Raw genomic sequence first — 25066 nt, forward strand, 5'->3', positions numbered from 1 at the left:
TCCACACGGAATGAGCGCAGCTCTCTCTCTATAAGCTGTGCAGCCTTGAGCAGCGGAGAGCCACAACACAGATGTGTGTGTGTGTCGCCTTCGAGCTCTCTCTCTCGCTCTGTGTCTCAGCATCGCTGCAGTGATAAGGGTGAACAATTGCCAAACATTGTTGTCTTGCTACGGCGTTAGAGCGACATCCGGCACGGCGTTCAGTTCAGTTCCAAGTGTACGGAGGACATCAGCAAGTTGGCTTTGAAGACAAAGTGGGAAGAAGGGTAGACTTGCAGTCATCTTCTGTATGTCCATTATTATTTAGGGTCGTATATTCGGCTAAATCTATTAGCCCCGAGACCACCAGCTTACCCACATTTGCTGCTTGCAGATCGGACTTTTAATGCGTTGCGATTGTTGAGTGTTGTTGGTCGGTCTAAATTGAAATCGCTGGGCAGAGAAATCTTTCAAATATCCTGCACGTGAATCGCAGCTCACCATCGTTTTGGCTTTCATACGGGTAAGAGAAACATCTATACATCTCTAATTAAATGTACATTGTTTGCCAAGCTTTATCGTACTGTGTGTGTATATTGCCACTGTATCGATTTGTATGCCGATAAAAGAAGCTCGTTCCATTGTATTGCAGTTGTTTTTTTCTGTCATAAGATTACAAAAGTGTTAAATTATGCATTCTTCAAATACTGTGTCCGTGGCAAGAATGCATGACCCAGTCTGCTGAAATAACTCGTGCCAGATGGCTGTATGTGATGCAGTTAAGCCTGCTGTTGTACAGTCCACTATCATACAGATGCTCATTGATTATATTGCAAAATTATCCTCGCAAATGGCCAATGCAGTCTTAATTAACGATAGCCAATAACCTGATGCGATTAACTGTGTATTGAGCCTGCCCGTGCATTGAATCCATCTGTGCGGAGCTGTGAGGGTTATCCCCTTCCGATGCGCCGTGGGATTTCTCCAGGTTTTATGGGATTTCTCCACGTTGTATGGGGTTTGTCCAGGTTGAATGGGGTTTCTCCAGGTTGAATGGGGTTTCTCCAGGTTGTATGGGGTTTCTCCAGGTTTTATGGGATTTCTCCAGGTTGTATGGGGTTTGTCTGTCTGACACGAAGGCAACCCACTCGTTCATGGTATTGGCGAAACATCCCGTCCGTTGTAGCAGGGACCGCCTGAATCTCAATCTCGAGGCTGAAATGAGGCAATTACTCGGTAAATTATCTAAACAGATGTTACCTGTTATCTTGAGGTAGCTGCGTTTAGACTGCATCAGTCAAATTTGCGTATTGTATTGATTACGAGGACGTTGATGGGCGATTGTGCGATGACATTGCCTAGCTGTAACGCTTTTGGCGCTTTGTGTGCGAACGGTCGCGGTTCAAACCCAGCGGCCGCCCTGGTTATTACTACAGGTGGTAACCACCGCCGCTCTGACTAATACTACGGTGCCGTCAGCTTCACGGAGAACGTTGAAGGTCTCCTGACGTCATTTGCACGAGTCGACCAGCATCGATGTCCAAATTTGTCGATTTCGAAATCTACCACGCACATTATTTAATTGGGATGATGTGCTGACAGACTAATGACTCAGGTCACTCTTTGAAATGATACTTGGTCTCTTAAGTTGTCACCTGGTTAAAACATAAACAAAACTAATCCAACCATGGCACAGAAATTACTTTTGACTTTTGCCCGTTACGTTTATTCCTTTACAATTGGTTTGCTGATAAGATAAAACGGTTTATGTACCACGCATGTTGTAAACCCCCATGTCCCCACCACACATTCTGCCCCTCCCATCCAGGATGTACATTCCAGTCTACTCCTGGGGCTACTCTGACAGCACGACTGCGATGCCAAGCGTGGGTCTGCAGGACCTGCCGCTGAATCTCGTCGTCTTTGCCACCGGCTCGGCCGTGTTCGTCTTTGTTCTGAGCCTCATTTTCTGCTGCCATCTCGTAAAGTAAGTGCCAACAACACATACCCACTCACCCATGCAATTACACATACAGACACACACATAGAAACGGATAAACACACAAATAATAACATGTGTGTATCATTAATTTCTCCAGTAACACGATATCAGCTGAGTCCATTTGCCTCTTGGCGTTCCAAGCTTTGCACTAATTTAATCAAAGAGATCCAGACAGTTGAAACTGGTCCAGAATTTGCTTGCTTAATTGCTCCTTGATAATGACACCATCTGGCTGAGAGTTTGTTTGCTTAAACATTTCAAAAGAAGACCCACACGATTGCAACTGGTGCAGAGATTGCTTGCTTAAAAAAAAAACTGATGGATAATGGACTAAAATATAGATTTGATATAGAGAAATTAACGGAAGTATATGTATTTAATTAAATAAATTCTGTACAACTTGGATTTGTAAAATCTGTCATTATCAACGTTTTTGAAATGTTTGAATGGACGTCGTCGGTTTGTGCTCAACTTCTCTGCTGGTATCGGAAATTTTAGTTTTCTATGACGCTGTGGTTGGTGACAACTGGTATAGTGCCTGTATTGTTGGAGGCTCTGCTGTGTGGAATATTCTTTACTGGGCTTTGCAATGTCCCAGTCTATTCAGCCTGCCACAGTCATCCTTTTCACATTCACTAATCTCTATTCAAATGCACGTGAAGGCCTTATAGATTGCACATCCCTATATGGCAGTGGGTGGAAGTGGAATACGTTGAACTGTTGTGGCTTGTAATTTAAAGAAATTTTGGAAACCCTGTGACGAAGGTAATGCACACCCAGCAAACACTCTGCATTGGGCAATGGTGGCTAAACATTGGTCAAAACATCATGGCATCTGCGTATACAATATAACATTAAACATTTTTCATCGCAAGGCAGATGTTACAGCAACATTGTTAGCCACATGTGTGATGTATAAATGGGGTTAAACATATTCTGTGGCGATGCTGCTGTATTGGCAGTGGTGAACCACTATCAATTACAAAAACACTCATCAAAAACACTGCCTTAAAACGAAAACTATACTGTAAAAAAGGAGATGTTTTGGCCAATAACCCTTATTTCTAGCACATAAAGTACGTGGTATAAATGAGGTTGGTGGGTGTGCGCGTTGCGTTGAATTGTGCAGAGGTTCCTTGCGTAACAAATTTTTCGAACTTTTTTAGCCACAACCCTCGTGACACCGAAAGGAGGAGGGGCTTGGCCAGGCATGCATTCACATAGATCAGTGCTTCGCGAGCAGCGCGCCATGGCACACCAGTGTGCTGTTATGGCGACAGGTCCCTGGTGTGCCTCGGTATTTGAAGAATACAGGAAAGTAAAGAACCCGTCGCTGTTTGCGAGCCGGGACATTGGAACTCTCCATGCCGTTCAGTGGCTGATCCAGCCCCTACCCCACATCCCCACACCTCCTGCCCTCCGCTGGTTTTGGTCGCGGTGCAGCATGGCCACCACCCCCAGGCCCTCTCAACTCCTTCGATGGGACACTTTCGCAATTGGGCAGACACGAAGACACACACACGGCAGACATGGGGGGGGGGGGGGGGGGTACTCGCACAGTCGCGAATACACACGCGCAGTTGTAATCGTGAGCAGTAATACGACGGTACAGCAGCGGATACCCACACGCCTGGCGCCAAGGTGATTGTTGGGTTCGGCGTGCCGCGAAAATCTGGAAAACTCGAAAGTGAGTGTCGTGGAATGAAATCAGGTTGAGAAGCACTGATGTAGATCGCCCACAGGCGAAGAGTTGGCTCAATGAGTTATATTTCACGCGACAGCAGCATGGTTTGGGCACGAGAGAGAAGGGTAGAGGTTACGTGTACCACGAGTTCAATGCAAGTGACGGGCACTGCTGCTAATGCGGATTACTCATCGGCGCTGTGTTTATATTTATATGCAATGCTGCGCGGTGGAATATTACTGGGGCTCTTTGCCTGTGATCTCGCTCAACTGAGCAGAGAGCCTCGGTAAAGATCGACAGATGGTTGGCGAGGCTTTTTTTTTTAGCCCAATTTTGCAGTGGGCACGCTGTTTGCGTGTGCTCGCAACGTCACAGTGGATACGCGAATGCGCGTTTTGCTCACGGTATGATTATATTTGAAAGCGACCGAGAAAATGCAGCTCGCAAGCAAAGCAGCAGCACCGTTGTATTATTTTCAAAAAATAATTTGGCCATTTTATTTGCTGTATTGAAATTGTGTATGTTGCCTTTGACAAAACAGCAACTTTCCTTTAAATCGTGGCTACCTCTATAGGGCATATAAAGTAACAGTTCACCCAAGAACGTTACCTGGTTGTACTTTTTAAAGGACACACCCTGTAAGGGCGTGTTATTAAACATCAATTACAATAGCAGCACACACAAATGCCCCCTACATAAATTTCCTTACACATCATATACACGAAACCGTGCCAATGCCGATGGCAGCTTTGTAAATACAATATCGATTGGGAAAACAAACAAACAATTATTACGCAACACGCCAGAGCCTGCAACTATCACAACATAAACCCCACGACGGGAAATGTACACGTGGGCAAGCACGTGCTCGGGAGGAGGTGGGGGGGCTCTCACGTTCCTCCGTTTAACGCAACGGATGAGTGCCCTCTGCAGCGTTTCTCTCTCTTCTCCACGCCACGGGCTCGCACCACACACGCACAGCGAAAGGGAATCCACCATGCGTGGGTCCCATTGCGCCACCGAACGAGTTGGAAATTTCCACTCTGTGCGTCACCCCACCACCAGTAGCAGCAGCAGCACCCCCACCTCCCACCGACACTGTTCCATCCCTGTACAGATTCTAACTACTCCAGTATGTAAAACAAAAAGGTGTTTACCCCTTTGTGGCAATAAAACAAGGAGGTGTTAAGATGTTCAAAGAGCAAATAGAAACCTTTTATTGCAAGGAATCGAGGCTGCATTGACCGCACACGTGCTTGTGGTGAACATGCAAACGAACAAAGGTGCTATTGTAATGATGATAATGTGGCATTGTCTTTGAAACTGATTGCCCTACATCAGAGATAGCAAAGCCTGCTTTCGGGCCTAGTCTCGCCAGCAGTGTCAGTAGACGAGAGAACGACGCCAAAAGTCGAACGACGCCAAAAGTCGAACGAAACACTGCGGAGACGATGCACGATGATTATAGAGCATTTACCCCAGTTATAATTTTATGTTTACGTTACAAAGGGGCTCTTATCTTCTTGGTTCTTTCGGTAAAGTCACGTAGAAGGGAAGTAATAAAATTAAAATAAAAAATAAAATAATTCTCACTATTTGAGAAACAAAAATAATAAAATAATTCTCAGTATTTGAGAATTATTTCTCACTATTTGAGAATTATTTTATTGTGTTTTTTTTATTATTTCCCTTCTACGTGACTTTACCGAAAGAACCAAGAAGATGAATCACTGCAGTCACGAAAGCTTTAAATCTAAAAAGGGGCTAAATTTTGATTTAAAGCTTTCGTGACTGCAGGGATTCATCTTCTTGGTTCTTTTGGTAAAGTCACGTAGAAGGGAAGTAATAAAATAATAAAAATAAAACATAATAAAATTATTCTCACGACGGCCGAAACGTAGCGAGAATAATTTTATTATGTTTTATTTTTTATTATTTTATTACTTCCCTTCTACGTGACTTTACCGAAAGAACTAAAAAGGGGCTCTTACCCCCCCCCAATGTTGATACATCGCAAGATAAAATGCACGTTCTTTGCTGCCGCCCGTGAGCTGCTCCTTATTTAAAAAAAACCATCGTATTTAAGATTAAAACTCGTTTTACCCCGGTGTAACATTCCACGGGAGATCACCACCACCACCACCACGAGGCCCTCTCCCTCCCACGTCTGGCGGTGTTCGTCAGCGATGTTTCCGGAAATGAATGACGTCACCCACCGGAGGGTTTAAAGAGCCACCTCTTACGTGCGCTTAGACAGGAAATGGACTCAACGCGTTGGTAAATAACGCTTTAATAAAAAAAACAAAAAATGTCTAAAATTTTTTAAGGCAGTGTTGAGTTCGTGTGTATGTTTTCGTGTTTTTTTTTTGAGCGAGAGTGCAAACGGTTAGGGAGCTGCGTGCTCCGAATCCGGGCGACACACTAGTTCGATTCGGGCTCACGGCCAACACTCAGTGACGGTGATCTTGAACTACTCCTGGGGGTGGTGGGGGGGTCCCCTATGTCGTGTCAGCCTCGAGGGGGTCCCCTCCCCTAGGTCGTGTCAGACTCGAATGAGTACCGTGTGCGGTAAACATCGCCACTGGGGGAAGACAAAGGCGGTCGGGCGTGGTGCTGGCCACCCCCGTACCTTGCCTGCTCGCTAACAGCATTAGCCCCCAGCAGTCTGTTATAGGCGACACGGGGGGTCTCTGTCTTTGTTGTGCTTGTGCACCACTGCCAAAGCAGCATCTTACCTATTAAATTGTCATGTTCTAGAGACGCGTAATTCCTGGGTGGCCCACGACAGCAGCTAGGCTTGCATAGAATGTAAGTATTTAATTAGAAAATGTTTCTTTAACTTTGATAATGTCTTTAAATAAGGGGATGGCAAAACGCAGAAAAGATGCAAATTCTGTACAGTATAGTGCTTGAGAAAAAAAACTTTCGAAAATTATTTAAATGGTTTAGCCTCTAAAATGTATTTGAATTAAAGACATGTGCAAGGGTTGATCCCAAGTTACAGTATTATTTCCCTTGCTAACATTAGTTAGGGCGATTGTGTTGTAATTATGTATATTGTGGTGTATACAATATCCATAATGTGTTGTTTACAACATCCTAAACAATTATTACATCGCAAAGTTGTGAGAGATGGTAACGGCTTGAAGGAGACCTTCATCCAGCAGTGGATTGACCATAGATGATGATAGGAATCGATAATAAACATTTCTTCGACAATGTAATTTACACCATTGGAACCTCCTTTGCCAGTAGCAAAATATAATTGTTTTTTTACCCTTTTATCTGGCAACAAAACTGACACCTTTTTTTACAAGGAGTCATGTTTGCATTGACCACAATACCTGCGGTCGGAATGCAAACAAAAACCACAACACTGATAATGTGTGCACTGTCCTTGAAATTGATTGGTCCACACCCGAGACAGCTTTTCTTAGAGCCTAGTCTCACATGGTGTAGGACCAGATGACGCCAATGTAATCTTGACTTAAAGCTTTCGTGACAGCAGGATTTCATACTCTTTGGCTCTTTCGGTAAAGTCACGCAGATAGAAAAATAACCAAAAATTACGACGTTTCGATCGCAGCACAAGCAATCGTCTTCAGGTGAAAAGATAGAGCAGTTGTTTCAGATTAACTACAATACACCCGTCCTTGGACGGGCAAAAGGCTAGTTTTACAACAAATAACTTGCAGCCCTTCTGACAATCAACTGCTGGGTGAAGGCCTCCTCATTCCACTGTGTGGGCATGAGGGTTATTTGACCACACTTATCAAAGCTGATCGGTGCAGGCTGGTGAAGGGGTGTGTGGGCCCCAATCACCTTTCACGTGTCAGTCGCCACTCATTTAAGACGTTAACTGGCAACAAACTTCGGCTGATAAACACTGCCTGCTTGCCTGTCGCCGAGTAGTCGATCGGTAGTTTTACCTCCCTTATCTGAGAACGGCACACTAATTCACTGCCACTTGCCACAAATCTGGTGCCAAGTGATTCAACGCATGAAATGGCCCCAATGACTCAATTCAAGCGGCACTTTAGGTTGAGTCCCGGTTAGGCAATTATGTTATTAAAAGCACCTTTACCTCGGAGATGAGTATGTGCGGCTTGCTCAGAAACTACCGTAATTGTCCTTGCATTGTAATCATATAACAGTAATGTGGGGTAAATTTCGACAGCAGTGACGCGTATACAGAAGTGTGTCACGGGATTAAGCAATGTTTTCATTGGTTCCATGTGGTTTTTTTTGCGCAATTGCTGACTGTATTTTTGTTTTTTTAAGGCTGTGTGGCTCGTGTTGATAAACCGAGTGCTGTGGTTTGCAGTGGCAATTGTTAACTTGGATCAAGTGAGATTCCCCAAGGGGGGGGGGGGGGGTTGGAAGGCAAGGGGAAGAATGTTCGAGAGGCTGTGGCGCTTTAAGGGGCTTTCTGTGTGACCGTTGAACCTCCCGTGATGGGTTTGTTTAGTGTGACATTGCCGGGAATATGGGAAACCACCTATTCCTGTGATAATCACCAGATGTCAGTGAAAACGACATTATTTTTTTTTACTTTTCGAACGTACTGTTGCTCTGTTGGTGATTATATCAATTACACCATTATAATTAACTAGTATTCGTAACGTGGGGGTAGGGTGAGGTCGAAATGGGGTGGGGTTTGGTGGGATGGAGCAGTGGCAAAGTGGTTCGCTGCTACGAACCCTGCATCCTGAGTTTGTTTCCTGGCCATGGCTAAGATCGGTGCCAGATTGATGTCTAAATTGGTCACCGACCTGTACTGGTCAGTGCGGTGAAGCATTGCCAAACAATCCCCAAGACTCGCACTGTTTGTTGAGGCCTTCATCCAATCGTGGCAAAAGTATTCCATCCACAACGTGCATACACGAAAGACGACGTTTAAGAAGAGAACAACACCGCTACGCAATCGAGTATCGATTTTTTAGTTGAATGAGAGATAGAATATATATTTTTTAAGTTCACGTCTTTTTCCGTGGATTTTTTTAATTCTCCAAACCGATCTCTTTTGAGGGCAGGCAATAAGAGGACAGCTGTGGCAATCGAAACCACACGCGCGCGGTTGCCGTGTCACATGGCCGAATGGTGCACAATGCATGGGCTTTGTGTCGGTAGCTTCAGTGTTGTAATTGTTACGTGGTAATAAATGTAGCTTTATTTGCAAAATTATTGTTATTGTCGACAGCTGTTATGGACCTTTAATCTTCACATGTTCTACTGTACCTGCATTGCTCTGACTCTGGGCTCCCTTGAAATAAAATAGATAGCCACAATGGGCTCTCACCTGGCTGATGAATTAATAATAAATGAATGAAATATGTTAAGTTCAACACAGTAATTTGCCACATTGTGTGCTTGGTGGAACAATTAATTCATTCCAGCCATTCTCTTCCCACCAACGCATGAAGAGCTCTCCACCTCGTTTCGATAATGGAGTTCTCTTTTAAACCATACTTCACCATGCTGGTTTGTTTCGGGTTGGTGAAAGGAAGGAGGGGGGGGTTCAGGACCAGTTCTAATCTCACTTGGCACAGATACTGCACTTGAACGTAGCCTTGCATTTAAAATTGCTTTTGTTGTCGAAAAAAAATCCTTTAACAAAGTGTGAAAATGCTAAGTTTGTACAATATTTGGCTTAACATTTTACGAACAACTTTGAACATATTCTATAATACCCCAATAATAATTACATTCTGTTTTTTTTTGACAATGTTCACATTTGTATCCAATTTATCACAAATCAAATCCAGGTTTGTTAACGTTCAAACGTTTGTAAACATTTTGTTGTACAGTATTTTAAATGTATTCATGTAACCCAGGCCAACCTTGCAAAACAGGCCATGCACCACGTGTCTCAATGGGGCTTGTTTTTAATTTTTTGGTGAAATAAAGACGACAGGATATTCCGAACATATGCTGCTACATCTAAGAACGCGCAAATGTCTGTAAAAGGCTAGCTGCAGCCTTTATAATTACACCACTGCAGTATGAACTTTTACATTGTTTCCACTTTCCACATTAACCTTTTATGGGGCCCCCTTATCCGAGTGGAGAGAATGGTGTTGTATGGGAAAGGCCATACAATGTTATACCCCCATGTGGCGCCACGTGAGGTTACAAGCTGGAAGCTGGTGCGGGCTGACTAACAAGCACGTGCCATGGCTCTCTGTGGGGACTTTGAACTGTTGGTTAGGGGAAAAATTCGATTTTATTAAGTTAGAGCTAATTCACGACTTGAAAAGGCTGAACTTCAAAGTGTAAATGAAAACACTGATCAGGTGGCTTCTGAAAATCCTAGGACTTCACTCATTCATTTGCATTATTTGTTTTGCATTTTTCTGCAAACTGCATTGCCCAAGCCAAATGCCCTTTTCATTAAGCACCCTTTATTTTTGAATATTTGCATAGCAAAATATTGCAAAGGTAAATCTGAGTCAAAATGTGGTTTATACTGGTTTTGTGGTTTGGGAAGTTTTTTGTTACACAAATTAAGGTGAGACAAAGTTGGCTTTCAGAAGGGCATTAAGAGTGTTGGTATCAGGCCATGGCTAATATTGGCTGAAGTTACTAGCCAGAGAACAAACAAAAAACCACCACGAACGACTGTGATTTTTCAATGGCTGACTTGAATCTACCTCACGTCGAGAGAATAATGGGATGTAAACGCTGTTAATTGAAATAATCTGTATTCGGTGCCAATTTTACATGAGAAATAAATATATATTTTTGGTTCATGTTGTTGCCAGGTTACGGCTCAAAGCGCAGCGTGAAATTAACAAGTACAATGAGGTAAGAGATTTTATTTACTCTGTTGTCGCTTTTGTTCAATACGTACGTGTACACCAAACGTACATGGTTTGGCAATACATCTAGTGTCTTATATTCTGTTTTTGTTATAATTTTTTAAAATAATTTTCTTCTTTTCAACAGGTCATCAAGAAAGGAAAAGCACGGAACTTTGACTGCTACGAGGTAAATATCACGGTGACGTCTCTGTGCGTTTACAAATTGAACTGCGGCGCCAATATTGAGTTTACATCGTGATTTTGGCAAAATCGCTGCCGTCGATTTCCGCTTACAGTCTGTGGTGGGAATGGCTGCGAGCCAAGCGTGCGTCTGATCACCGAGTGTCTGCCCTGGATGGAGCGAACCTTCGTGGCTCTATTTCTTCAGTGACCCGGCGTAATGCAGTGCAATTGCTCGTCGTTAAATAGCTACACAAGTGATCGTTAATACTGTAGTGTGGATTAGGAAAATTGACTGGGAACTAAACCATATGGCTTCATTCCACCGTATTATTTACGGCATTTGCAGGCACCTTAGCCTTGAAAGAGAAGGCCAGCCCAGACTCTCGAAAACATCAAAAACATCGTAAACATGAGGCGGTGTCTGTCAGACGTTTTATGTCTTTAAAATTGACTTGATATGTTCTTCAGAGAGTTGGCCATGATTTTGGCTTTGGTAATAACGTGGGCTCGACGTGTAGCATTGAAAAAAAAAATCTGTTTACCATCGCCACAAGTTAGCCAAGATGCATGTAACACTTAAATGCAGACCTTCATCAAATAGCACATTGGGGCAGAATACAATATGGAAACGATAGGGACACCCTAGAAAAAATTAATTGTGCTACCACTCATGGAAAAATGGTTTTCAGACTCTCATCTGAACTGTAATGGACCTGCCAAGCCAGTCGTGATGAACGCAAGTGGCTTCAAAGGTGATGAGCGGATAAAAAAAGAGATTCGTTTGATAAACTTGTGAGCCAAAGGATCTCACAGATATGTTAAAGGAACAGTGCGTTATTGTCACGTTCCGATACCGCTAAGGGGACAGTGCACTTTGAGACAGCCTACGTAACGTTACGATCTGAACTGTTTGTTTTGGGATAAGCAACAACTTACCGTTGAGATTTCACTTAGTATTTCTATTCGTCAGCGGGCACCTATGTATAGACAACCAGGCACACAAGGGGCGGGTATGGGGGTAGTGGGGGGTGCAGCGACGTGCTCCGGGAATCGGATTGCATGAGCCGGTAAATTAAACCCGCCTCTAACCAAAATGTTGGCTCCTGCCCCGGCCAGCCGAGTCCACACGAGTGTGTGCGCCAACGGTAATGCCCTTGTGTCGATGCCATTTTTATCCCGATCGGTGCTGCCATCCGCGATCATGTGCTCCGCACGTGATCGCGGATGGAGGATCCCCCCCATGACCACGTGATTCTGGAGAAACAACAGTTTGCGAACTTTGACGTGCGCATTGTGACAAAAATGGTGTTGTGTAGCTGCCCGGCTCGTAGGGCAGCTTCTTTCGCGCTGCGCGGCAAGAAATAAATAAAAAAGGCAGGGAATTTTCTTGCGCAAATGAGCATTTATGTGGTGCTTATCTCCCTTTGAAAGCTGTAAGAAAGTCGTGGAAATTCCCTATTCCTATGGTGGTGAGGGGTGGGTGTGGGGGGTGCAGTAGATCCTGAAATCAGTGAGTGTTAACTTCCCCACAAAACGGATGCTCATTTTATCAACCCCGGAGTGATGATGAGTCACGTCAACCCCCAACCAGGAGTTGAACTCAGATCCTTCTGATTGCGAGCCACTCGCGTTCCCCCTGAGCCACCTGGCATGAGCTTGTTTTTGTTTAACCAGGTGAGTACTTGGGAGGCCAGGATAGTCTCATTTGTAAAGCAGAGACTTGGACTTGTGGGCAGAGGTCACACACGGGTTTTGATTCCTTACCCGTACCCGGCCGCACCAGGGTCACAAACGGGTACCCGTACCCTACCCGATACCTGGCTACCCGTACCCTACGGGTAGGGTACGGGTACGGGTACCCGATTGCGACCTCTGGGATGAAGCCATGTTGCAGGCGCGGGTGGGTTGATTCTAGGAACTTGAATTGTGAGAAGAGACAAGACGTTGGGAAATGAGTGACAAACGGTTACTCAGTAGTGACTCACGGCCTACCCGTACCCGTACCCGGCCGCACCAGGGTCGCAAACGGGTACCTGTACCCGTACCCGGCCGGCCGGGTACGGGTAGCCGGGTATCGGGTAGGGTACGGGTATCGGGTACCCGGTTGCGACCTCTGCTTGTGGGCCATCTCTGTTGCCGCCTGCCACGCGGGGGGCAGCCCTTGAGGAGATTTGAGGAGTGATGCGACATCTGTTAGCGCGACGCAAATGCAAATCGACCGGAGGAAACGCTCGGCTTGCTCCTGAATGTCGATCTTGATCTTCGGAGAGCAGCGTCTCACGGCTTCGATGGTAGAAATGTCTACCGAGTTCGATGCCCATACATTTCCGTGAGTCAAGGATTTGTGTGGATGCACAAGCAATTTGAGATAAAGGGGGTTGGCTCATTTTGTGTGCGAGTTGATGGTTCCGTTTTCGCCTGTGGCTTTTGTGTGTTGTGCGCTCAATGTCATGCATCTTGTGGTACTGTGCTTTCTTCGTTTGTTTTCATAAGGGCATCTGAGGCCCTCTGAGCTTGGGCTTTGTTGCATATCTAAGGATTGAGATAACTTACAAATACATTTTAATGGATCGTATTGTTGGATGGATGATCGCCATGCATGCCGTTAGCTGGCCTTGAGGCGGTGCTAGGTTGTGGGCAGCAGTTGGCGGTGTAGCCAAAATCTATTGTTGTACTGTAATTGTATGCTCCCGCCTTCACCGATCCACAATAACCAGTGCGGTGAAGTATGACCAAATAACACCAATCACCTCCACGGCGTTGGGAGGCCCTCCAGCAGTGGATTAATAAAAAATGCTTTCAGTGTACAATTCAGAGCACTAAACCAAATAAGCAAATTGACACATTTACATTCTTAATATTTTATTAACATCTTATCAACTACAGCCTTTATCAGACCACACAATGGCAGCTTGTGGACATACATAAAACACACTATGTTGCCATGCATAATAACGAATGATAGAAAAATGTGTACATTTATTATGTATTTTTAAAACTACTGTACTGCATTAAAAATAAATACTCGTATTGAACCAATGTGAACATGCGTGTTGGACTAACAGATGGTATTTTTTCACATTTACTCTTGCTGCTTGACTTGAGGGCATTCCTAGCCAGAAGCAGAGTTTGACATTGCAATTATGTGTATTTTTTAAAATGTGAAACAGCCTCAAGATACATGTGGCATTATTACTCTTCCACACAAGCACAATAATTCTGGCCAAGCAATTCATTTAAAACTGACGACTGCAAACCTTGGCCTCAATAGCCATGCTGTGGCACCTTCCCTTCTCTAACCGCGACTCGGGGGGATAAAAAATTCGGCAGCTTTGCTTTTCATCCACACGCCAAATCCTGCGAAATTTTGGCTTTGAAAATCGGGCAGTGCTATAAACATTGTGAACCTCTTCCAAAAGTTTAACGTTTATGCGAAATGGCGCGCGGGAGCAAGTCGGCGGGCGTGTGCCGTACCATGTGCCGGTGTTGTGGCCGCGTTGGTAACGTTGACTCTGTGATCGTGCAGACTTGTGCCGTCTGCTTGGAGGACTTCACGCTCAAGGACAAGCTGGGCATTTGTCCGTGCCGGCACGCCTTCCACCGAAAGTAAGTGACCCGGTGATCGGTGGGGAGGGGGGGAGGGGGGGAGGGGGCATTCTCTGTGTTTTCTTTGGAGTACCGAGAGTGTGAGCCACGAATATCGTGAGGCAAAACGCCATTTGGGGAGGTGTCCCGGAACAAATTTAATATCCAACACAACAACAACCGCCATTCGCCACTAAGTGGCGGTGTGCAACACACACACACAAGCACATCATTCATGCTGGTTTCATTGAAACACGTGACAATGTACTTTTGGTGGCACAGGGAATTTCATAATTCACCCACTATGAAATAATAAAGTGATATCTTTATATTTGAATGACGACGAGCAGACAGCTCGGTTGATTTGCTTTCACCGTTAACTCCAAGCCAGGGGCAGGAATTCTACATAGAACGACCACTGCTGACTAACCCACAAAATGGGCCTTACTTTATTGACCCCAGAGGGATTATCGGCTGTCTCCAAACTTTGACTGAAATTTTAACCATCTGTTAGTCCTAGGTTTAAACGATTTGAGTAAGTTTCCCATCTTGACTTGAATTCCTAAAATCACATCGACCTTGCAGTTCTCCCCGTTGCTGGAAATAAAAGTGAGCAGCACATCTTTTTTCAAAAACGAAAATCTGCATGAATGGGACTTTTCTCTAACACACACACGGGAACACTGCAGGATACTTGCAAAGACATCCACAATTTACCTGTTTTAATTAATGCATGACGCATCATTAGCGAGCCCCCATTAACACTGGCACAGCGCACATGGATGGCCAACCTCTGAGGACAGCGCCACCCTAGGCTGCCATCGTGAATCAGCGCTGGAACTCGCACGCATTGCTGGGTAGTCGTTTAAGGCCGAGTTAACCTGGGTTGTTGAAAGTTGTGGTATCTACAAGTGTTTCTTTAGCCCAGTGGTTCTTAACCTTTACTGCAGCCTTGCACCCCTTTTGGTTCTCAGTTGTAAAAAAAATTACGTCAATAAATAGGTTTGATGAAACAAAGTAGTTGTGCTTACGTATCCATGCTTAATTTGTGTTTGGATGATTTACCTTAAAAAATAATCTGGCCATTTCACGCACCCTCAGAAAGGGCATCTCGCACTCCCAGGGGGTGCGTGCACCCCAGGTTTAAGAAGCACTGGTTTATCCAAACACTGGCTGTTGTGCAATCAAGTAACCTGAACAGCATGCGAGTTTCCTGCGTAATACAAGAGAGGGAAACGGATTGTTGCATCACGTGACTGAGGGATGGTGCTGGCTTGCAGAGGAGGCCCCTTGTCTGACAGTGGACAGACGTGGACAGACGTTGGCTGATGATGATGACGATTATGGTGGTAGCTCTCCGATGTGTTGCTGCGTTGCACCGCGTGTTGGTTCGACGTATTTTTATCCACGTGCTGGGAGATTTTTCAGGAACCAGACAACACGTCAGAGATCTGTGCAGCAACATCACGAAAACCTACGCAGCAGTAGCATGATCAGGGCTTAGTATCTTGTGGAATATTCTCTGGCACCCCCCCACTCCCCCTCAACCAACCCATAACCCCACAGAGCTCATCTCTGGACAGCTCTGGTTTAATTTAAGCCCTGATTATGATTATTATGATACCTCCGGTGGGGAATGATGTTCCCACACGACCAATCCCGCACAGCGTAGACTTCATGGCGAAACCCACATTGTCAGGCCCTGAAACAATAACTCTGGTTAGCGTTTGACCTGTCACTCGTCCCGTATTTAAAACTAAACTAATTTGTGTTATATTTTACCGGGTAAGGCCCACTGTGCTAGAAAGCTCTTTGTCAGAAACGACCTGGCCATAAATGATAGCTCAACACAGTGGCTTATCATGTGGACATGTATAGCAGGCAAACACTCTTAAGCACACGTTTCTGAATGTGGAGGGAAAAACCGGAGGGCCCGGATAAAACATCCACGCCACCATGGGGAGAATACGCAAACTCCAAATATACAGGTGTCAGGGGTTGGGATCGAACCCACGCGCTACTGCATACCAGGTGAGGGAGATAACACCTCGCCACCACGGCGCCCCTTACAAAGGTCCGTTGTTGCTCCCCAACTTAACGAGCATACGGTGCGTGCAGCACAGTGAGTGAGAATGAAAAGGTCACTCGGTACAAGTGTGCTCATTGGCGTGAGCTCCCGCTGTCAGGCCCGGTACATCTGCTGCTAACTCCGCTTGGCTACAATTTCCAGCGGCAGCAGAAAATCTGTCCGGGCACTAAGCTCCCTTAAATGAAAGCGACTAGTGCACCCCTGTGTTAAGTGAGCTTGGCGGATAACGTACAATTTGAAACATTGCTCATTTAAGGGAAAGCGGATCCTGTGTGGCCGTATATATGAAGCGATTTTCGTTGTGCTACTTGTTAGTCGGGATTAGGCCTGGAGCGGAGATACCACCACCACCATAAAAGCCAGAGCAATGAGAAGAAGAATTTCTCACAATAATAATAATTTAAATTTATGAAGCGCTCTGAAACAATCGATCTCATGGTGCTATGCATGGAAAGGCAGAAATAGTTTTACATTAGCCAAGCAAAGAAGAAGTAAGAACGACGCTTTGAAAATAACTAAAGAGAGAAAGCCATTTTAAACAGATACGTTTTTCGTCGTGATTTGAAGATTTGTATGTGTCTCAGAAGTCCTGACCTCGGAGGGCAAGTAGTTCCTGAGTTTAGGTGCTGCAATTGTGAAGGCACCGTCATCACAAAAGCACGATCAATACCGGAAGAACCACATGTAACTGCACGTCTGGAGTGCTGTATTTTTAAATCCTTTATATTAAGTTCACTTGCTTGCTTGCGTGCTTACGACCGTGCAAATATTTCGGTCGTTTTTTAACCCACTTCCCGTGATCCAATCGAGCTGACATTTTGCAGACAGACTCGTTGTGCGTGACAATTTATTTTCGTGAAAAAAAAATTGCTAAATTTTCCACTTTTTAGGAAAAATAAAATTTCATATTTAATTTAAAATACCAATGTGATAAAAATGAAACTCTTACTCAAGAAAAACTGAAATGAATAATAAAATAAAACCGATGTCACGCATATAAAGGATTTATAGTGAAAAACTTTGTTTTTAAATCCTTTATTACGCAACTGACAGATACCAGACCATTTAATGTTCAGGGAAATTTCCTACATTTTATAAGGCAGCTACCCCAGATATCTTCCACGTGCAGAGTGGGGGGTGTATCTCTGGGTGTGGGGGGGGGGGTGCTTGAGTGATGTGGGCATTTTTGAATTCAAACCGAGGCTGTATAGAGTGGACGAGAGCCACTGTTTTTTGGGTTTTCAATTTGCGGTATTGTCATAATGAGCGCCATTTATTGAACATGTCCGGCCACCGTGGATGATGAAGCCAACTACCCTCTATAGCCAATGCCGCCAGAAGGGCCTCTGCCGGCAGTGGCATGAGCAAGCAAATTACTGCACCTTGACCTTGCACACTATTTGATACCAAAAAAAACCACACGTACCATAGCACGTGTACAAGATTAAAATGTACATATTTTGTCAAATAGATGCATTTGGAACACAGCGACTACGTTTGACGACCGAATAAGCTCCACGTCCGATCACGAAACAGGCATCATCGGGGAACTGCTGTGAAAACGACGCGTAAATCACGGCACACGACGTCAGCAGTGGCCATTAATTAGAAACACTTCCGTTTTGGAAAATTGTTGCTCAAATGTATACAAACATATTTCATTCGAATAAGCCGAGCAATTTCCCCTACTTGTTCGTGGAACCTCGGTGTTTTGACAGCAGGTTTGAACAAGATGAGATTATATAATAGCGGTGGCTTCGTCTCATCTCTCCAAATCCACCATCCAAGCAGTGCCTGCTGGGAAGCTGTTTATTCTTCTCCGTTAAAGGGGCAAACTTTTTATAACCAAGTGCCCCTGCAGATGTTATACTCGCTCGCCTTGCCAATTGCAAAACATACATATTGGCAGAGCAACAATTTTAGCATTCAAGTGCAGAGGAGTATAATAACTCCCATTTCACATTAAACAGCTACCCGCTTCAAAGCATTCTTGAATACGAACAGTGTCCATGATATGTGGGTGAGGAACATGTGTGTCTCCCAGCCAAATAGGAGTGATTAACAGCTGCCAGCTGCTCTATGTGGGTGTTCTATTTTTGGATTCCAGTAACCGTATCCTCTTGTTTCATTGTGATAATTTCATAGCCCTTAATACGACTGCAAAGGGAACATCGCACATTAATAATTGTTGGATACATCTCATTCCTGCAAGAATAATTTTCCAAACTTTAACCCAATTGTGCTTTTGGCGTCGTGTCTCGTGACGAATGATCTATTTGGAATTTACGCTGCAGCTGTGAACCCTTCTTGTGAGAGTGGCCCACAGAAGCGGATGTTACAGAACAAATTCTGAGAACGTTTAAAGGTCTCAATTTTTTAAGAGCTTACAATTTCATAAACACACAAGACAATAAATGTTGGTGCTTTACTCAACAACACCGAGAGAGACACAACAACTATGTTTTGTGTCTCTCTCTGTGTGTCTCTGTGTTGGCTCTCTGCTTGTGTGTCTGTCTGTGTGTCTGTGTTTTGTCTCTCTCTCAAATTTAGTTCTACCTGATGATGGCTGCTTGTGTTGCAATTGAAACGTCGTACTCTATTATTTAATTTATTTTCTTTCTACGTGACTTTACCGAAAGAACCAAAGAGTAATTCCTGCAGTCAAGAAAGCTTCAAATCAAGTTTGTTGATTCACTTTCAGTACGTGGTATACATATTCTTAGGTTTTTTCGGTAAAGTCACGTAGGTAAAACATCAAAATTAATAAAAATTAATAAAAATAAAATAAAATACCTACGTGACTTTACCGAAAAAACCTAAGAATATGAATCATTGCAGTCACGAAAGCTTCAAATCTAGAATTACGTGGTATACATTAAAGATAATATTCATATATGTCACAGGTCAAAAATGATATGCTTATCGCTGACTTCGCGAATGCAGGTTCATTCCTGCATGTGCCCGTTGTCACAGATGATTTGGTTGCAAAAAAATAATACATTTCCCTCGGCCGCACCAATTTTTTTTAACGAATCGGCGTTTTCAATACACCAGTTCCATCTCTGAGAACGACAAAGTCCGGTTTGTTACGCGACAGACACCGCGCGCGGTGTGTCCTGTTGCCAGAGGTCTATGGAAATGACTCTCGGAGGCAATCTTTGATGTAACTTTCCAGTGGCCGCTCCGCAATGCTACGGGCATTGCTCGCCGCGAGAGTTCCCAACGTGCTTTTCTTCGTCTCGGCCTTTGACGCCACCGACACAATTTAAATATAACTACTGCGCAGTTTTTTCGCGCTTGTGCTGTACGGCTTTCATATGCGTTTTCTGGTTGTGTCACCACGTATTGTTCGGCACCATGTCGTCCATGTGCTCCTTCAGCTCCCGAGACGATATATTTGCCTTCAGTTCCGGATGCATTATGTTGTCACATGCTGGCAGCTTCTCCAGGAACTCAAGCTCCCAGCAAACAAAACATACCAAAGTAGCTCCCCAGTATGTGACAAAACAATCTCCCAGCCAGCACCTGACAACATATTGTTCCACGTTAAGAACGTCCTCAGGATATGGCATTTTTTTCTTCACCCGACGCTGAGCCTGACTCACCTCCTCCTCCTCATCCATCACAGGTGCCTGGTGCGCTGGCTAGAGATCCGCAAGTCGTGCCCCATGTGCATCACGCCCATCCTGCTGCCTGGCTCCAAGGCCATCAGGAGCCAGGGCGAGCCGGCCTCCTTCGAGCCGACGCAGCGCCAGCGGCTGCTGCCGTCGGCCGAGTCCGGGGATGCGAGCGACACGAGCGACTCCGGGGACCTCGGCCTCGGCGTGGGCGCCCTGGGGTCACCGAGCTCCTTGGGCTGCCCCGTCGACGGGCAGCGGATCTCGCGAGCGGCGCTCTACGGGGCCGAAGGGCCCAGCGGCGGCTTCTCCGCGGTGTAAATAACAAAAGAAGGGATTCTTTGTTTCGTGACCGCGTGCCGTCGTTTGACGGCGGGGGGCACCTTGGCTCCATTTTTTCCGGGGGTCGTCGCGACGGGCACCGGATGCCGCCGCCGCCACCGACGAAGTTTGGACTTGCGAAGTTTTTAAAAGGGACTGTTGGGGGAGAACGCAAAGTTGGTGCGAGTGGTAGTGGGCCCATCGTCGTGACGGGCCTGCGTTTACCAGTATGGACGTTGGAAGAGCCCCGCTTCAGACCATCGCAGGGCGTGCGCAGCAAGCGGTCTGTCGCGTCAACCGCTGTTGCCCGGTTGCGAATGCTGCTGCTGCTGCCGCCTGCAGCTGCTCCCCTGTCACTCGCTATGGGCACACGCTGTCAAGAGCTCACTTTTGCTCAGCATCACATCTGCTTTTTTTATGCTAATGGTCCGTTTTGTTAAAGAAAGGGGAGTCAAAATGACGAGCCTTTTTTTTTGCATTATTTCCACCTTCGCTAAAATTACACAGGCGGGGAAAGGAGACCTGAGTAATATAACAGATTTCTAGAGGACAAGGCTGTGAAAATGACGATGAATTATAGTGTAAAATACTGCATCATCTATCGACAAATATTAGTATAAGGAAAGCTTTGAAACAAAGTTTTGCTGTGAAGGAATAACACCAAAGTTTAAAGCCACGTTAAATGTTGGTGATGTGTGGTTATAGTTATGAGGGCAACGCAGAGGAAATTGTGATAAGGACTTGAACATTATTATTGTAAGTTATTCTGTGTAATACTGTACATTTTTATGATAGTTTTTATTTTTACTTAAATGGCAAGGTAATTATGTTATGTTTGTACCTGGTGATGTGCAAGATGTATGATTTTGGAGGTCTACAGAAAGTTTGTTAATATCATTTGGGATCATTGGTACGCTGGCAAAGTTGATCGTGCAAGGAGAGACCTCTATGGAGAGTAGTTGGTTTGCTCTGCACATATGAATTCACTGCAAACATCACATCTGCAAGACTGAATATGGAATGAACCAATTCTGTTACAGTGGTCGATTTAATTACCACGGTTCACCCTCCACAGGTGCCATTCATTGATGCTCGAGTTGTATTTAATATCCAGTGTTTCGCTCAGAAGCAAAAAGCCAAGAGGCGTATGTTTGACTGAACATATTTCTATTTGGACGTGACAGGTTGGTTTCATGAAATAACATCTATTGAATTGGCCCTGGTTGCTCTTTTGACAAAGGCTGAAACGAAATCCATTTTGGGAATGTATCCCGTTGTTTGGAAATGAAGACCTCTTGTGGGGTTTTCATGAAAAATCTGAACGTGAACAACCGTGAACAAGGTTGGCCTGTCCGTCGGCCACTTTACAAGCACGCGTCCAAAAAGGCCCAACAATATTGACCCGCTCCTTTCCGAACCATATTTTCGAGCAGAAGGCAATGCTGACTTTGACGATCAACATTTCCACCACAAAATAACATCTTCATCCAATTCTTACGGTTCTAAAACACATCAATGTCAGACTTGTAGATTAGCAACACTACCCTGTGCCTGATTGTTTACAACTTGAAATTTATAATTGTAAGTTAAAATGACTACAAATTGCTATTTGATATTTATTGTGAAAGCCTCGTTTTGTTATTGTAATCATTAATTTATTTTTACAGTTAAGCTTTTAATTTTTTTACATATTACAGTGTTATTTTGTTATGTTAAACAGGATTTATTTTTTACTATTGCACGACAATGTAAACGATAGCTCGGCACAGTGTGGGATTTTCTGCTTCAAGCGATGGCAAAATGTTTCCCCCTTTTGAGGTTAAATCGTGAAACGTGAGTACAATCGGTTTCTCATCTCAAGTCTGGAAATAAGCCCAATATTTGACACAATGCCCCTTTTTAAGCTACATCAGGTGAAACCACACTGGTAAAAACATAGCACCAGCCTGGACAGTTACCCTGAACGTTCAGAAGAACGTTGCCCCAGGAGGTTGAAAACTATGAGAGGAAGAAAAAAAGCTTGTCAAATATCATGAAAGTGTTTAAAAAGAATGTATCAGGTCCGGTATTCATTGCGCGATATGCAAGGACTATGGCCTTGGGATTTATGCCATAATTAAGATGAACAAAAGGTAATTTTGTAAAAGAATTTGAATTAGTTTTTGTAAATATATATACAGCATCCAATGTGGGAACAGACACCAAGTAAAATACAGGCAGCAAACGATTGCCTGCTTTAATTCATCAATTAGAGGTGGCGCTTGTCCCGCGGGTTACAGAGGAGCAGTTTCATTTAGTTATCCATACCAGTTTCCGATCAGCGTGCGCCGATGGTTCTGTTACTCTTGTACTCCGTGCGTGGAGATCTCCTGGAGAATGTTTTTCGCAGCCCATGTTTACATGGAGCAGAGGGGAGTGCACCTCCAGTTAGCACGGTTGGCTTTGTACGGTGCGAAAGAAGTTCACCATACATACAAGTGAATACCTGAAGGTGCAAAGGAAATGCCACAGTGCAAGCTAGCACGTCAAAAAAGTGTTTCAACAAAAAAGGCCTCTTCCAATCCAATTTAATCCAATGGCTAGTGACCACCCGCTTCGAGCTTACGTAAATATTAACGTTTCGAAAATATTCACCGCTGTTAATATCCGCAACGGGCCTGTATCTTCTCGTTGGGAAGAACTATCCTCTTAAAAATACTGTGTAGAGAAAGTCTAAAGAACATGTTTATCTTTCTATTCAATTACTAATCAAGTCATTGAATAGAAATCTTATTCCCCCCCCGCCAAACATATCACTGGCCCGCCTACACGTGTGCAAAAATTCAGTGGAAAAAAATCCTCTAGACATATATACGATATATCAATGTATACACAGCTGCCTAAAGAAAGACAAAACACAAGGAGATATCAGTAAACCAGGGTCCTTCACACTTGTACTCGCACCCACTTGCTCTTAAGTAGCACTGAAGCAGGGCATTGCTGAACTCACGAAGGAACAAAATGAAAGTCGAAGTTGGAGGGAGGTGAAGGAAAGACGCTGATAAGGGTCGTGCGCTTCCTGGGGTGGCACGAAAGATGCTCGGCTGGATCGCGATAGGAATTTTTGTAAGAAACATGCAGTCTCCCATAGCCACCGTACTGCGGATGTCACCAATACTCAGTACAGTGTGTCCTCGAAATAGCGAGCTAATTCAGGGAAGGGATGCCCCGGTATATCCACTTCAGTAACAAAAGAAACACCATTATTTGCATGAAGACGAAATTTAGCCCACTTGTGAAATTGTTTTTGTTATATTTACAAATTTAAAAGCGTTATGAAAGGTATAAGGAAAAACAGAACACTGAACCTGCCAAAAATCAAACCAATTGTGAAACACGCAATCGAATGGTACTTTAGTGCAAAATACATCACCCAATTGGGACTGCACTGGCACGGAGTTTCTGAACAGTGTGGAGACGCAGTAATAAGTATAACCAGTAAAAACAAAGTTTTTCACTATAAATCCTTTATATGCGTGGCGGCTAGAGTCCTCTAGTCCTCTGGCTTGAGATGACTGCCACCTATGGGTCGGGTGATTGCATTGCACCATTAAGCAATTGGTAATTAAATATAATATTTTTGTCCTAAAAAGTGTAAAATTTTGGAAATAAATTTTCACGAACATTAATTGTCACGCACAACGAGTATGTGTGGAAAATGTCAGCTCGATTGGATCACGGGAAGTGGGTTAAAAAACGACAGAAAGATTAGCACGGTCCTAAGCAAGCAAGCGAATTTAATATAAAGGATTTAAAAATAAAATCAGGTGAAATTGCCCTGGTTCAGTGCTCTTCCAAGTGTTTCAGTAGCGCAATTCAAATTTTTGTTTTTCAAAAGTGTTTTTTTTTTTAAAGGGCCCCCGACCAAGAATCTCCAGTGATATGCACGACATCGCGGATGGATTTCAAGGGCACGAGACTTGGATGCGTTGCGGTCGTTGTGGTTTGTGCGATGGGGATCGATGGAAAATGCCGTTACCTCCCCGCCTGCTGCCCTCTGAAGGGATGTTGCCAACGCCCAGCAATTGTGCCTCAGTCTGCTGCTGTTGGTGCACCACAGCTTGTGATATTGGGTCCTCAACAAATGCCAATTTTGCACCATTGCCGTTCGGTGGTGGTGGTGGCGGTCCGCTTGCTGTCTGTTTCTTGTCGAAACGAGCCTGTACATATTTATTACCAGATTCTAGGTAAATAAAGAAACAAAAACCGAGGGAAAAAAACATTACAAAAAAAAGTTATTTGTATTGTTAGAGGGTAACTTGCATTTGTCGACGATGTGTTTCCATGGAAAAAATGCTCGCATTTAATAAATACGAAAAACAAAAACGGGGCCAAGGACAGTTTTGAGTGCGCGCGCGTGAGTAACTTCATTTTTGCTGTTGTGCCAAGATGTTTCCATGCGATGGAATTATACTCAAACAAGAAATGACCATATTCTTAGGTTTTTTTCGGTAAAGTCACGTAGGTAAAACATTAAAATTAATAAAAGTAGGTAAAACATTAAAATTAATAAAAGTAAAATAACCGTACCTCTCCATAACAAAGGCTCAGCCTTTGTTATGCAGTCTATGCTTAGTCTTAAGCCTCACCTTAACATATGAATAAAAAGTGTGCTTTACTTGCCCCCCCCCTCTCCAACCATTATATAAACGGAGTGGTAGCTCTTGTAATCTCTCATTTACTTGATACATCTGTCGTGGCTGTGACGGTTCCACCTGAAGACGGAAGCTTGTGTTGCCTCCGAAACGTCGTGATTTTATTTTATTT

General features: G+C 44.3%; 1 protein-coding gene across 1 annotated transcript; it reads left to right on the top strand.

The window, feature by feature from the left end:
* On the top strand, window positions 1–23924 carry LOC133345568 (RING finger protein 24-like). The gene is made up of 6 exons (XM_061556469.1): window positions 1–502; window positions 1808–1966; window positions 10427–10469; window positions 10611–10652; window positions 14175–14254; window positions 19951–23924. Exons 2-6 carry the CDS (start codon window positions 1809–1811, stop codon window positions 20258–20260), a joined length of 633 nt encoding a protein of 210 aa, XP_061412453.1. The 5' UTR covers window positions 1–502; window position 1808; the 3' UTR covers window positions 20261–23924.
* Window positions 23925–25066: the final 1142 nt, after the last annotated feature.

This window comes from Lethenteron reissneri, chromosome 22 (genome assembly GCF_015708825.2).
Source record: "Lethenteron reissneri isolate LAM-NWPU_2019-01 chromosome 22, ASM1570882v1, whole genome shotgun sequence".
Taxonomy (NCBI): domain Eukaryota; kingdom Metazoa; phylum Chordata; class Hyperoartia; order Petromyzontiformes; family Petromyzontidae; genus Lethenteron; species Lethenteron reissneri.